General features: G+C 32.8%; 1 protein-coding gene across 15 annotated transcripts in view; it reads right to left on the bottom strand.

Moving 5' to 3' along the window:
• Window positions 1-16,747, bottom strand: part of RBBP8 (RB binding protein 8, endonuclease) — a 95,599-nt gene that overhangs the window by 61,711 nt on the left and 17,141 nt on the right. For 11 of the 15 annotated variants that reach the window (XM_089894986.1, XM_089894988.1, XM_089894992.1 and 8 more), the window contains 3 exons: window positions 15,696-15,900; window positions 4,516-4,558; window positions 1-96 (listed from right to left, as the gene is read on the bottom strand). In XM_089894986.1, coding sequence (XP_089751112.1) covers window positions 1-96; window positions 4,516-4,558; window positions 15,696-15,804 — 248 coding nt within the window. In that variant the 5' untranslated portion in view covers window positions 15,805-15,900. Of the gene's footprint in view, window positions 4,559-15,695; window positions 15,901-16,747 lie in introns of all 15 variants that reach the window. The other 4 variants (XM_089894989.1, XM_089894990.1, XM_022586816.3 and 1 more) reach the window with 2 other exon arrangements.

The raw sequence follows: 16,747 nt of genomic DNA, 5'->3' as shown, positions 1-16,747 counted from the left end.
CGATCTTCTAAAACTTTAATGGTTTCATGAAGAACTTTCTGTTGCTCTCTCAGCTGTTGATTTTTGGTGAAGAATTCTTCTAGTCTCTGTGCATCTCTAAAAGTCAAGAAATAAGTCATTTTTTTTTAATGGAAAAATACTCTAACAAGACTATTCTGTCATTAAGAACTCCAAAGCATGATCTCACCACTTACATATTATGAATTCGTTGTATCAAAACAAACAACTTAGAAGGTGAGGTTTGAATATCTTGTTAATCAGAGTTCAAATTATACTAGAATTTGCTCTGCAGTATTTTTATGTTCTACAGAAGTATCTTCGTAAGCACCAGGTATTCATTATACAATGCTGGAACACAGATGAAGGAGTAAATTCTGATGCCACCACTGACTCAACATTGTCAAAATTGCTATTAAAATGTACACTTACTGTTTTTTTTAATTATTTTATCTACATTCAATAATGTAAATAGGTAACTCCACTCATATCATTCCTATTCCAATTATGAGGGATTTGTACTTTCTATTTTACTAATTTTTGTGTTGCTTAAACTTTTACCTGGTATTACTTTTAAGCCAGGGTTTACTGTGAAGTAGAAGTACACAAACCCTACATCCTGAAGCCTAGGTTTGAATCTCAGCTGTCACGTAACAGCTGTGTGAGCTGGTGCAAGTAACCTAAACTCTCTGTGCCCCAAAAAATGTGGATACATTAGTAGTATCTACTTCATGAGACATTTGCAAGGACTAAGTACTAATGAATATACAGCATACAGAACAGTACTGGCACACAGTAAGTTCTATTTAAGTATTTACCATTTTGATTTTAGTCAGGAAAAAAGAAAGACACCTAAAATTTTCTTCTAGTAAACTACCTGGTTACTTTCCAAGGTTGTGCCATATTTTACCTCTCCATCATTATACTTCAAACAATCACATATATAAAGTATGCATATATTTTAATTCTATGAAAACCCATTAGAAATTGAATCAGGATTCTCTGTGTCATCTGGAATCTGAAAATATAGGATAATACCACGGTTCAAATATCTTCTCCCAGCCCTCTCAAGGGTCTGAAATATCAAATCAAATAAAGGAGACAAACCAGTCTGCCAGAAAAAGGAGATGTCCAAATGACTGTGTCAAAATTGCTAAAACGTAGAATGTAATATCACTGGCAACAAAACAGACGAGCAAAACAACTAAGTCAAAATGTCAGATACCAATATGAGGGTACTTCTTATATACTGATTGAATATTTGATATTGAATGAAAAGCCAATACATCTAAGAATGGCCTCCTGCTATACAACAAATATTGTTCTGGTAGCATATGTATATATATATATGAAATTTTGGAAGTAATAGATAGCTGAAGCTAATAATAAAAAAATTTTCTAATACTTCTAGAAAATGTATTTAATTCAGAAGCAGCACTAGGTTTTCACTGATCCTATTTTGGGAGTATTCAACATTTCTATTGATACATGTGTAATTTTGTAAATGAATCTGTGTAAGAGAGGAGCATTAGTCATGTGCAGAGACAACTATCATCAAAACACAAGTCTGAAGCAATTAAGTGACAGACAAGTATAGTGCAGTTACTGATTTCTTTTCTAATTGCTTCTTCCAGGTGGGAATCCCTAGGACTGAGATACCCTCACAAATAAAGCTGTTCTAACAATATAGAGACCAGACATCCTGTTACTGTACCCTGACTGTCTATCATAAAATATACTTGAAAAGGAGAGTTATGGTCATACAGGCAAATCTGAGTTCTTGGTCCCACAATGCAATGACCTATCCTTCTACAAAATAAAGCATCCCTTTAATTCTCTGATTACTCAGGGGATTTAGTTACTTACCCATGCTTCCAAAATGTGTAACCCCAAGCTACCTAAGGTAGGCAGGTACAGAGTAACTACAATATATATTAAAAGGTTGCTAAGAGGATCAAATGACTGAGAACTATACAGTGAAGTAAACCATTATCATCACCTACTGAACAACCAGCTGTGTTTCCACTCTTTAAGATTCAGAAATGTTTTAGGTGATTTTTGATAAAGTAATATTCAACAGTCATTTACAAATTAAAGGTTTTTCATGTGGTTGTTTGGTTAGAGGTATGGAGAAATACATTTTGTATAAAAAGTCTCAGTTAAAAAAAAGTACATTTGTTATAAGCAAATCTAGATCTTTTTAAAAAATTTTTAATTTATTTTTATTGTTTTTGGCTGCATCAGGTCTTAGTTGTGGCACGTGGGCTCTCTAGTTGTGGTGTGTGGGCTCAGTAGCTGTGGTGCGCGAGCTTAGTTGCCCCACGGCATGTGGGATCTTAGTTCCCTGACCAGGGATCGAACCTGCGTCCCCCACATTGGAAGGCGGATTCTTAACCACTGGATCACCAGGAAGGCCCTAGATCATTTCTAACTATGCCTAATCATTCAATCTGCAGGAAAATGATTCTGATTCTAGCCAAGAGGAAATACTATTCTACAGCTATAAATCTATCATTTAAAATAGTAACATTTTAGAAAATAAAATTACTAGGTCTACAAGAAGGATCCATTTTTAATAAAACTAAATTCCTTCAAAAACATTTAGTGAATGTAGTTTAAAATATAAAATCAAATAGCAAACACAATGTTTCTAAAAACTGACCAACACTTTGATTCTAAAGGATGTCATTCTAATCAATGGTTGTTAATCTAGGATTTACAAGGTCATTTACTTCCAACACTGAACCAAGGTACAATATAAAGAGCTCACTGTCTAACTACTGATCAACTCCAAAATATTATACTTTGGGTATTATAATGGTAAGAGGGAACAAGACTTCCTATACAGTATTATTATATATAAAAGAGGAGACTTGTAGAATAACTCCAACAAACAGTAATTAGCTATTTAGTGTAGTGTGTGTTATATCAGCATACCAAGTCACTGATAGTACATACTCATCTTCTGATTAACAATGCTTGTAGCCACCATCACTAGCTGGGCTATAAGCAAAGGTGAAGATGAAAACAATAGAATACGTGTATTTCATAATTTTTAATCTCAAACCACTCAAAAACAATTTCACCACTGAGGAAAAGCCTCCTTATCAACAATATATTTGCTTTTTCACTTAATCCTAGAATACATATAAAGTAGTGTCAGAATTAGTGTAAGCCAATCATGTTAATTCAATTCTCTTTGCCAGTTATTATTTAGGAATGAACATTGTCAATGAGTTAGAGGAAGTCTGCTGGGGGCTGCTTCTGACAAACCTTTATAATTAGTAAAAATAAAAGGACACAAAGATGTTGTGCAAGTGATAACTAGAATGATGACGGCCAGCTTGACATACTGAAGTGAATCAAGACTAACAGGGCAAGTCTGAACACTAAAGATGGCAGAGAAGAAAGATAGAAGTAAGTGACAACCAGTCCTAGAATCTCCGTACTTTGGGCCTTCTATGTGAAAGGATACATCTTCTTTACCATAAAAGTCCCTTCTGGTGTTTTTTTGGTCTCACAGTAAGAAAATATGATAAACTAATAAGATATACATCCTAAATTTAAATGTTTAAAATGACACCTTTAAGGTAGGAACAGGTACATTTTCAACAGGCAAAGCATTTAAAAGTGTCAGTAATTAAGAATCATAAAATTATTCTTCAAAAAAACTGTTTTAAAAATTTATGATTTCTCATTTCTGTATCTAGGTCATCTTCCAAACATGACTTTACAGGTGTAATGGAAAACTTCACAATTTCTATTTTCAGATTATAATAGCAAAAATAGTGAGGTGTATTTTGATGAGTGGTTGGTAACTCCAGCTTCTGGTTACAGTCTTGGAAGCTTTAGAATATGAAGGAACTGAGACCTATTGGTATATACTGTAAAGCAAATGCAGTTATTATTGGTCACAATGATATTAATTTTTGTTATGAGTAATAACATTCTATTATGCCATCTGTTTCAGATTCCTGAATGCGGAAGGTCTAAAGAACCACGAGTAAAATCTGCTCCTGACTTAGAAAATCAGATCTGATTCTGGGCTTAATAACCAAAACAATACAGGGGAACTGCTGGTAATTTCAAATTAGTTAAAAGGGGTCTCAGAATATCCATTTAGTTCCCATTTCTTATATGAGTTAGAAATCCCAGACTTATTCTGCTCCCCATCTTGTAGTATCTTAAATTCCAGGTATCAATCATAGTTGAGAAAAAAATGCCATTAACAGATCAAAATGGTTTATAGATCAGTTTCCATCTTAATAAATATTTTAAGGAAAAAGATTATACACATATTAAAATTATGTTAAAATATAAATATATGCAAATATTAACTAAGATTATACTCAAAATTATTCTTTTTCCTTTAGAATTTTGAATAACTCGCTGTCAACTACACAAGGTCCACACTAAGTAAAGCGAACTTCCTTATAAATAAAACACTGAATTCAAATAGGACATCAATATCAATTACTTTATAAATAGGACATCAGTGTTATATATGCTGATACTTACAAAATTCGTTCCTTTTTCAGTTTGGTTACTTTTACTTGTAAACCTGAAAAAGAAAAAAATCCTCAGTATTTTATTTATACATTTTATCATTTCAAAAGCAGTTAATCTAAGTTTCTTTATGAATCTAATGCTACACTATTAAGTTACTTGAGCCTGGCCTCTGAACAATGAGCCACGTCCCATTAGTTTGAAAAGTGTATTTCCCTCACTTGCACCCTTAGGTCACAAAAGAGTATTTGCAACATTATTGCTCTTAGTCTATTGTATGACAGCCAAATAGAATGAAATTTTCTCCACCTAAAGTGAGTTACTTCCCAATAGCATGGGCAAGCATATAATTAGAAGTTCACTATAAATGAAGGTTTATGTTCTGGCATAGCCTATGTATTTTGATAACAGCAATAGTGCTTATGTAGGCTCAAATCTTCTGGGATTAAAACAGATTGTGTCAGGAAGTCCGGGACTAGGAACACAATTGCTTACAAAAAAGTACTTAACATAAGGCAGTACTGTTTTTAGCTCAAGATATGTATTACATGTGTTATATGTATTTTTAATTTTAATTGAGTCCAATACAAAATAGAAGACCACTGCCTATGGGACTTGGGTAATTACTGTTAAGAAAGCAGGCTGATGAGCATTGAGACTGCAAGAAAGGACATAAAATAAGAGTGACATTCCTCAGTCTCGGAAACAATAATTAAAAGGAGAAAAACAGCCATTAAACAAACATGAAAATATATCCAACACCACTAGCAATATAAATCCAAACCCAAAAGATTACTTAGCAAAATTATAAAAATTATAATACCCAGTGTTGATAAAAGTGTTGTAAAACTACACTGCCATGCTTTGCAGGAGGTATTATAAATTAGCACAATTCTTTTGGAAAGCAAGCTAGAGATATATAACAGGACTCTCTTTCATCAATATCCCACATCTTGGATTCTAACCTAAATAATCCAGATTCTAACCTAAATAATCCAAACTATAGAGAAACTCATAGTCACAAAGAATATTGAACAATGTATTGAAATATAAAATGCTTAAAATAGGGATGAGTTTAAGTAAAGTATGATGTAACCACTAGACAGAATGATACACAGCTATTAAAATCATTAAGTAAAAAAGAATAAGTCTATTTAGCAACACTAAACTATTTGGTTCTCTATTTTCTCTATGCTATTTTCTGCAATGTGATTATTAAAAGGGGGGAAAAACTTCTGTGTTTACATTTTCAGATTCCTAAACCAATTTTTTTACTATTCTACAATTTTCCCACTTGTGGATATTATATTCACTTTTAAAAATAGTGCCTAGAAAGTTTAAAAATTCTATATCTACTTAAGAATTTCTTTTATTTGGGGCATAGTTAATCCCCAATAAATGGTTATTAGTTAACTAATTTCTGAAAAATTAAACATTGACTGTCTTTGGTAGTTTATGGATTCTAATAAGCTATACATTTAGAAAATCTTTCCATATAATTTGTATAGAAACATTAATAAATTTGTCACTTCTAAGAACAGGATTTTTTATTATCTGTCTGAACAACATTATTTAGCTAAGTAAGAGTTTTAGAAAACAGACCTATACATTTCTCCACAATCTCCCCCGCCCTGGTGCTGACTAGGGATGAAATTAAAAGTCATACAGATACTAATGGGGAAGTCACCTTTTCTTACTGCCCAAGAGGTAAGGATTTAATGCTAGGAAATCCAGTTATTATGGAAAAATAAAGGCCCTGGAGAATTTTTTAGTTATACTTCTGCCCTATATCTCAAATTTCACCTCTAGGAAATGTCCAACTGATATGATACATTTACCCTCATTTCTATGGCCTATAATTTGAATAAATAAAATGTTATGAATAAACCTGTAATCAAATGTTCACAGCAGCTTTATTCATAACAGCCAAAAACAGAAACAACCCAAATATCCTTCAGTGAGTGAACTGTTAAAAAAAACAAAACGAAACAAAACTGCAGTACATCCTTGTACCACATGTACTACTCAGCAATAGAAAGGAAAGAAGTATTAAAATATGCAACAACCTGGATGGACTACAAGGGAATTATGCTGAGTTGGAAAAAAAAAAAGCCAACCCAAAAAGTACACCCTATGTGATTCCACATACATAACATTCTTAAAATGACAAAATTATAGAGCTGGAGAACAGATTATGGGTGGCCAGGAGCTGGAGGGGTTGGGGTGGGAGGAAGGTGGTTGGGGACTTAGCATTAGGGACCCTTGGTAATCCAGGGATCTACACGTTAGTGAATTAAAACACACACACAAATGAGGGCATGGAAAAGTAGCAGAATCTAAATAAGATTGATAAATTGTATAAATGTCAATTTCTAAGTTGTGCTATTATACTATAGTTATACAAGATGTTACCACTGGGGTGAACTGGGTAAAGGGTATATACTACAGTGTGAATCTACAATAAGCTCAAAATGAAAAGCTAAAAAAAAAAATTATGGAAAAATATTTACCCTAAGAGTTGGAATACTGTTAAAATGTAAATTATTATAATAAAGGGAAACATTAGTTTTTCACTGTTTAAAATAAAAACTGGTGTGATCTTTTGATTTTTAAAAAAATCTTTTCCATCTGTCAAGTTCGTAGCTGGAGAAGCTTCCTTCTTTTTCAGGTAATGATGACAAACTCACAAGACCTTGAAAGTACTTAGTAAAGCATCAAATCATTCTTGAAGAATTAAGAAAAGAACTTGTGACCCTACTAGGCCAAAGACTAGAGTCAGCAGTTTTTCACTCTTTTACCCTTCCCAAAGTGTGTGAAAATTTACTTGCTTTTAGATTTTCTTGTTTTTTAATTTTGGCCGACTCTAAAACTCAGGTCCGCCTTTAGAAGTGAAAAGTGCACCCAAGATGAAATGGATTATTGCCATAAACCATTTTAAGAAAAGAAACAATGAGACAGAAAATCCTTATAAACTTCAAAAGAAAATTCTTGGGAAATATGGAAAGACTACTCTTTTATCTTGTAAGCATTCAACACCTGTGAGGCATTTGTTCTGTCATGCAGATCAGCCCTGAAACAGGTTTATGTGTGTATGTGTATGTATGTGTGTTTAAATTTTAGCATTTGCCATTCATCAAGTCAATTAGGCATCCACAATTAGAACCCCTATAAAGTGTGCTTTAATCCTGCTCCACACCCATCGGAAGGAATGAGGCTATACAACAATGCAGCTCCTGTATGAACAGGTAGTCTGTTCAAAAAAGTATTTAGGATTGTAACACTGGCAACCTGAGACACCTAATGAGGAAACAGCGCTCAAAAGACCAAAAGCGCTGCACTACAATTAACCTTATAACGTGTATGTGAATTTTCAAAGAAATGAACAATTAAGGGCCCATATGTGTAGTCACGAACATAATACAAGAAACAAATTTAAATAAGAATTCAGAAATAAGCCAAGAATTCAATTTGTTATAAACAAAATAAAAATCATTGCTATGTTAATTTTTACTCATTCTCGTTTGCTACCCAGAATAAACCATATATGTATGTACTGTCACTCTAAAACAAGTTATTTATGGTTCTGAATTATAAATTATAAGCCTAATAACACTTCTTGATAAATAGTGGCTTTATATATAGCTCAAAGAATTAAGCTTCTACCAAAAACACAACTACTAGTATTTCTGTAACTGCCTAATCAATTATTTCAACTTCAAAGTAAAGACACTTGTCTTTATGAGATGCAGCCATATTTAAGGTGTGCTTAGTTTACTCTTAAGATTTAATGATCTCAAAATGGGTAAATTAATTTTTTGTGGATATTATCGAATTTATGTTAACACAAATGGAAAATAACATGAGAGTTAATGATAGTACTTTTTTATTGAATTATAAATGATGTATAATATTGTTACAGGTGTACAATATAGTGATTCCCAATTTTTAAAGGTTACACTCCATTTATAGTTGTTATAAAATATTGGCTATATTTCCCGTGTTGTACAATATATCCTTTTGTTTTTGTTTTTGGCCGCACTGTGCGGCATGTGGGATCTCCGTTACTGGACGAGGGATCGAACCCAAGTCCCATGCAATGGGAGTGCGGAGTCTTAACCACTGCTGGGTTAACGGACTGCTGCGGAAGTCCCTATCCTTGTAGCTTATTTTATACCTAATAGTTTATACCTATTAATCTCCTACCCTATATTGCCCCCCACTTCCCTCTCCCCACTGATAACCACTAGTTTGTTCTCTGTATCTGAGTCTGAGTGAGTCTGCTTCTTTTTTGTTATATTTACTAGTTTGTTGTATTTTTTAGATTCCACATATAAGTGACATCATACAGTATTTGTCTTTCTCTATTTCACTTGGCATAATACCCTCTAAGTCCACCCATGTTACTGCAAATGGCAAAATTTCTTTTTTATGGCTGAGTAGTATTCCATTTTTTTTTTTTTTTAATGGCTGAGTACATATACACACCACATCTTTATCCATTCATCTGCTGATGAACACTTGGGTTGCTTCCATAACTTGGCAATTGCAAATAATGCTGCTATGAACATTGAGGTGCATGTATCTTTTCGAATTACTGTTTTTGTTTTTTTTCGGATATATACCCAGGAGTGCAATGGCTGGGTCATATATGGCAGGTCTATTTTCAGTTTTTTAAGCAACCTTCATACTTTTTTCCACAGTGGCTACAACAATTTATATTCCCACCAACAGTGTATGACGGTTCCCTTTTCTTCACATCCTCACCAACATTTGTTATTTGTGCTCTTTTTGATGATATCCATTCTGACAGGTGTGAGGTGATATCTCATTGTGGTTCTGATTTGCATTTTCCTGACGACTAGCCTTTCTTAATGACTAGGACACTGATGTTATGGACCAAAATTACTTGCAATTCCTTTCATTGCTAATTTGTGTAGTCTTAATATGAATGTTATCTTTTTGGAATTTTTGATGAAACATCTAAGAAAATAAATGGAGCAATCCGAAACTGAATCAAGAAATATTTATCCTGTCATATTAGAGTCTCTATACTTTCCGTTTCTTCAATGGGGCTCCAATTCTGTCTCAAAAATCTGCCTAGTTTTCTATGAAAATGATTACCTTATTTACCAGATATAGAAAACATTACTAGGTGAGATGTTGATGGTAAAACATAGCGTGGACAAAAAGCATTTATTAAAATGGTGACATTATGAAAAATATTCTAAATTCCATCTTATTACCTGTGCTTTTTAATAATAAACCCGATACTGAAAGGGATTTTAAAAGGCAAAAAAAAATTGTATCCAAACAAGTTCAGATGCATTTACGTTCTTATGCGTATCTAAGAAAAATTATGTAACTCAGGTACTACCTTCATATCTTTTCTTTCCCTTTTTTTTTTTTTTTAACCTGACACGAAGTTTTAAAAGCAATGACTGAATTTTAATTCCTATGTATACTTCAAAACCTGCAAAGTCTGGACAAGTTCATGTTTGACGTCTTTCAAATAGCCTCTTATACTGGTTTCTCCAAGTGGATCCTCTACTTTAAAAAAAAAAATTAAGTACCCTTTAGGCATGTCTTTGATGTTATCACAGAGTCACAGGATCTAATTTTATATGGAACTATCTGGAACACATTGACAAGGGACTGTCAAAAAAAGTCTTCCTTTCAACAAATTTGCCTGGGCCCAACCAAAATGTTTTTAAATAACATACTAATTTTTAAAAAATAGTGCACGATCATTTAAAACTCTTAAGAATCCATAAGTGATTTAGAAATTGGCAAAAGTAGCCTGATCAATATATTATAATATGCCGGAAGTTATCTTCTCTCATCAGCTCAAACATATATCCAATACCTACCATTCATAAAGCACAAAGATGTTAATCAAAATCATCAACAACTTCCGTATTCCTCCCTTAAAGTTTTTCCATGTATATAAACTAATGCTCCTGCGAGTGTGATGGCTACTAAGAGTATGGCCATGAGGAGTACACACTTTAAAAAGAAATTATCCATTATGTAATATTTGTGAGTCTTATATGTTCTGTAATCTGATGAATAGCATATTGTTCTTATCAAACAATATGTTATTTATTTTCTTGATGCTTCCTCATCATAGAGGTCTCCTGAAGACCCTGAAACACCAATGAACATGAGGAAGAAAGCTGCCAAATACTTTATCCTTGTTAAATTAGGAGCCTAAAAAATAAAACTGTCCCAGTTTTAAATGGGTATGCCTAAAAATTCTAAAATGAAGATTATGTACCACATGAAAAACAAGCAGTTTGGTTAAGTAATGAAATAACCGCAAAAATAAATCACATATAAAACAGTATGTACACTGAACACAACAATACAATAAGCTACATGCATTTCTTTTAAAACTAGGAAAGAATAAACAAATGCCATTCCTATAAAATGGTGATTTATTTTTCTTTTCCCAACTTTCTACAGTATCATCTAAAAATAGAAAATTTAAAGTAAATGGGTAGTAAAGCATTTCAGGGTTTTAGAGATATGAAGTTTTGATATTTTCATATATTATGGGATTTTAAAAACTTATGTTCAAGAAAATGTTTCACTGATGCAGCTAAACTATGCAATTCATTCAGATACCATTTACTAACTTCTTACTATGTGCCAAGCACTTTCACCTATGGGAATGCAGGTAGAAAGATGAGTAAGATAGGGACTCTGCATAATAAAATTTTAATGATCTTCTTAAAATTTTAATGTCTTATTATAAGACAACAGAAAGTAATCATTTAAAGGATAAAGAATTTAACCTTATACTTGAAGATGGCAGAATGCTAATTCTTCTCTGTTAAATGTTTAATTAAAAACTCAAGTACATCTGGTCCTATTTAAATCATTTGAAGATATTGTATTTGCTTTACCTCCAGGTCACAAAGAATAAGCTTTTTCATAGTGTATAGCTCCTATAATAGTTTAAACTTGAAACTGTTCCTATTGGTAAACTTACATGCTGGGGTCACAGTATTATAAACCAAGAGGAGGATATGGCTTCTCTTCAACAGAAGTTGGGAGATGTTATTATTCCTTTGCAGTTTTAAAAGTGCATGTAGCTGATTACATTGTTATTAACAGTGTAGCCATTATACAAGACAGAATATCTTGTATCTGGATTATTTTTGCTATCATTTCGTTATATAACTACAGTGTATAAATATTTTCCGAAAGAGAATGAATACAACGCCCCCAAAACCTACTGTGTCTTCTTCACTGTTGTATTCTCAGCAACTGCTACCATTCTCAGCATATAATTTAATAACTGCTCACTGAATGAATAGCAAGTCAGTACTAAAACTCAGAATACTTCCTCAATGTTTCACACTACATTTTCTGGGGGAAAACAGTGTAGTCAAATGAAGAGCAGAATTAATGTAAAATACTCATATTTGTCCCTGAACATATGACCACAAGCACAGTCACTTAAAAATCAGATGTTTATCACTAACAACAAATTTGAATTTCTAAACTTTCAAATATTTAAAGTGAACTAATCTGCCTCACATATAAACAGCTCCTATCAATTGATAGGGAAAAGGCCAACAACCAAAGAATAATCAGGTATATAAACAGTTCTTAAGAAAGAAATACAAATCACCCTCAAGCATGAGCAAAGATGCTTAATCTCATTCATAAGAGAAACATAAACTAAAACTACACTGAAAATAATCAATAGATATATTAATCAAACACAACATGGAGAATTCTTCTAGATACAGATGGGAACAAACCAACTATAAAAAGACATTTTAGATAACTGGGGAAATTTGAACATAATCATCTAATAGGTATAAGATGACATTAAAGAGTTTGTTTTGTTAGTATGATAATGGCAATTTTTTGTTAAAAAAGACTACTGGAATATACTGAAGTATTTATAGATGAAATTATGTCAGAAAGTTCAAAATAACTGAGTGGAAGAGGGATAAAGATGCAAATGCAAAATAAGTAAAACAAGATTGGCTGTGTACTGATAACGGTTGAAGCTGAGTGATGGGTAAATAGGAGTTCATTATGCTATTTTCTTTACTTTTATAAATGTACAATATTTCCTAAAATTAAAAAGTCTTAAACTTTAAATTTAAAAAAAATGGAAGAATACACACACAAAAGATAATAAAAGTGGTTACCTGTTTGTGTGTGGGGAGAAGAGGGTAAATTTTTGCTGTTTATTTTGTGTTTTCACAATTTTAGAAAAAAAAGTTTAAATTAAAAATGGATAAAACAATAATAACTTCATTGACACCTGGATTTCTAACCGAACACTAATGTACCCTGACTGCATCAGCAATTCTAATATGCTGAAAGAGAGCTTTAATGGAAACATGGATCAGAAAAATCTATCAAAGAATGAGCATAATAGAGCAGTAACAGATGTAAGTGAAGTAGCAGATGTAGTTGAATTCCAACCTTTCATAATAAAATTAAAGAGTTTCTAATGTTTTTGTCAGCTAAGAATTCAAAAACTACAATTAAGAAATAGAAACTTTCAGCAAAGCTGTAGGATACAAAGCAACACACAAAAATCAGTGGTGTTTCTTTACATTAACCACGTGCACTCTGAAGAGGAAATTAAGAAAATCCCATTTACAATAGCATCTAAAATTAAGAAAATTCCATTTACAATAGCATTCAAAAGCATCCAATACAAAATAAGGAATAAGCTTAACCAAGGAGATGAAAGACTTGTATGATGAAAACTACAAAACATTGCTGAAAGAAATTTAAAAAAGGAAAGATGTCTCATGTTCATGGACTGGAAGACTTAATATTGTTAAGATGTCAGCATTACTCAAAGTGATCTACAGATGCAATGCAATCTCTATTGAAATGCCAATGATGTTTTTTTGCAGAAGTAGGGAAATATGTCCTAAAATTCATATGAAATCTCAAGGGACTCCAAATAGCCAAGACAATCTTGAAAATGAACAAAGTTGAAGTCACATATTTCCTGATTTCAAAACTTAATAAAAAGCTACAATAATCAAAACAATATGGTACTAGCATAAAGACAAACATACAGACCAATTAGAATAGAGCCTTGGCACCCTTCTCAAACAAATGGTTTTTGAGAAGGGTGCCAAGACCATTCAATGGGGAAAGGACAGTCTTTTCAACAAATGGTGCTGGAAAACTAGATATCCACAGCAAAAGAATGAAGTTATGCCCTTACCTTACACCATATACAAAATTCACCTCAAAATGGAAAAAGGACCTCAACATAAGATCTAAAACTATAAAACTCTTAGAAGAAAACACAAGGCAAAACTTAATGGCAGTGGATCTGGCAATGATTTCTTGGATATAATACCAAAAATATAGGCAACAAAAGAAAAAAGTAGATAAATTAGACTATATCAAAATTAAAAACTTCTATGCATCAAAGGACACAATTAACAGAGTGAAAAAGCAACTCACAGAATGGGAGAAAATACTTGCAAACCATATATCAGGTAAGAGATTAATATCCAGAATATACAAAGAACTTCAACCACAACAAAAACCAATATGATTAAAAAACAGGCAAAGAACCTGAGTAGACATTTCTCCAAAGATACACAAATGGCCAATAAGCACATAAAAAGCTAACATCACTAATCATTAGGGAAATGAAAACAGTATGAAGGCTCCTTAGAAAACTAAAAGAAGAGTTACCAGTTGATCCTGCAATCCCACTCCTGGGCATATATCAGGAGAAAACTCTTATTTGAAAAGATACATGCCCCTCAATGTTCATAGCAGCACTATTTACAACAGCCAAGACATGGAAGCACCTCATGTCCATTGATGGATGAATGGATAAAGAAGATGTGGTATATATATACAATGGAATATTACTCAGCCATAAAAAGAATGAAATAATGCCATTTACAACAACATGGATAGACCTAGAGATTATCATACTACGTGAAGTAAGCCAGACAAAGACAAATATGATATCACTTATATGTAGAATCCAAAAAAAATGATACAAATGAACTTATTTACAAAACAGAAATAGACTCAGAGACAAAGAAACCAAACTTATGATTACCAAAGGGGACTGGGGGTGGGGTGGGGGGAGATAAGTTAGGAGTTTGGGATTAGCATATACACACTACTATATATAAAACAGGTAAACAACAAGAACCTACTATACAGCACAGGGAACTATATTCAATATCTTGTAATAACCTATAATGGAAAAGAATCTGAAAAACAATCCATATATATATATATATGTGTGTGTAACTGAATCACTTTGCTGTACACTTGAAACCAACACAACATTGTAAATTAACTATACTTCAATTTTAAAAAAAGAGAAAGCTATTCAACTGAGGGAAAAGAAAAAAACTATAAAGCACGGTAATATTAACCTATGGTTGCAGTAGGTAATAAAGAAACAAATGTAATATGAAGCATTTCCCACACATGGGGGAAATGTATTACATGAAAGTCACAGAATTAGATAGGTATATTAAGGCTTACTATCAGACATTGAGTTTAGCTTTAATAGTTTAGCTTTTAATAGTACGTTTTAACACAATCATATATAACATCTATATACTCAACCTAATCGCAACAGCTCAATTCTCTGTATGTTCACTGCATTTCATATAAACCTTTTAGCCCTTATTTCACTATACTGTTAATTATCTGTTCACATGACTCTCTCTCTACCAGACTGCAGGCTCTTTGAAGGCAAACTGCCATTTACTTTTGGGTCTCAGGGCTCGGTGGCAAACCCAAGCACTGAGATACAAATTCTGAAGGTTTGTCGAATGACTTAGGTAGTATTTTTATGTCAATAAACAATCCTGCAAATAATTTTACAGAAGATAATTAAGTTTAGAGGTTATGTAACTTGCTGAGATCACAGAGCAAGTACATAAATGAAATTAGAATTCAAATCCAGATCTTCGGTCAACAATCTCTATGCCCCTTCCACCACACCATACATATTACAAGAAACTACAAGCTGTGCAAGAGCTACATTCTGTGGTTAGTTGTCTGTAGTCAAAAAGCAACAACTCAACCCTAAAAATGAATCTCCCAAAATTGGAATAGTAAAGGTCCCTTAAAAATGAGATCTTTGAACTGTCATAAAAATTAGTTATTATTATTATAGTCTCAGCAGAATACTGCTACCAAGTATTTCAGAAAAAAATTACCTTGTACTTCTTTATCATGACACTCCTTTAGTTTTGTCCAAACATCCTTAAAGTCATTAGATACATCTGCAGAACTAGGGCTTCCACAACTGCTTCCCGAGACGTTCATCTTACTTAATATGCTCACACTTCTACTGCCTAATGTTTTCTGACCTTTTCTGTTACATTATACAGGTCTGAAGTTGTCTTTGGTCAGTTCAAATACCTGAAACAACAGATTGCAACATAAGTGAATTCTGCATTTATCTTTGTGTAATTTGAAATCAGGGTGACTTCAAGCCCAGGCAGCTGATCTCAAGTTTTCCTTATTTACCTATGATCAATCACTTTAGAATTTGAGGGGGTGGAAGTGAGGAAAAAAGATGAGTATGGTGAGAAAAGCCCCAATTTCAGTTATCTGGCCTTAAGTTAAGCTACATTTTCAGGCAAATTTTTTCTTATTCCGCCTATGAGGAAGTAATTACCTACATTATGTTTAATTGAAAGGACTATGATATAGAGAGGTTTGTAATCATTCATGGTCAGTACTGTTTCCCCATTCTAAAAGAATTTATTGCTTTCTTAACTTTTGAGTTGATATGGAATACAACGATATATTGAACCAAAAACTGGAAAACACTGAAATATTCTTGACTTAATAAGCATTCACATCTAGACACACAGACACACACACTGTAAAAGAGCAAGAAAGATGACTAACACGAGTATCTGAACAGCTTTCTCATAACAATGAAATTTGGTGAGCAAGATACAGACACAGCCAAGATCTATGAATACGGAAACATCTAAAAACAAGGCAAATATGGGTAAAGCTATTTTGTGCCTCTCAGAATAAAGGTGAATGATTAAGTTTATTATTTGTGTAGCCCCTGAAGGAAGCAACAGGCTGTTAAGTTCAAGTGGATTAATAAATATTTTAATATGTGTTCTTAAACTGAAACCATTAACTAGCTACTACTAAAAAAATAAAATAAAATGATTAACAAATCTACTAACCCTCACATCTGGCTCCTTAGGCAACGCCTTACCATTGCTAACAAGTGCCCAAACGG

Source organism: Delphinapterus leucas, chromosome 14 (assembly GCF_059928025.1).
Source record: "Delphinapterus leucas isolate spDelLeu-1000000601 "Yukka" chromosome 14, BTC_Dleu_Yukka2, whole genome shotgun sequence".
NCBI lineage: Eukaryota > Metazoa > Chordata > Mammalia > Artiodactyla > Monodontidae > Delphinapterus > Delphinapterus leucas.
This window is presented reverse-complemented; position numbering and strand designations above follow the sequence as displayed.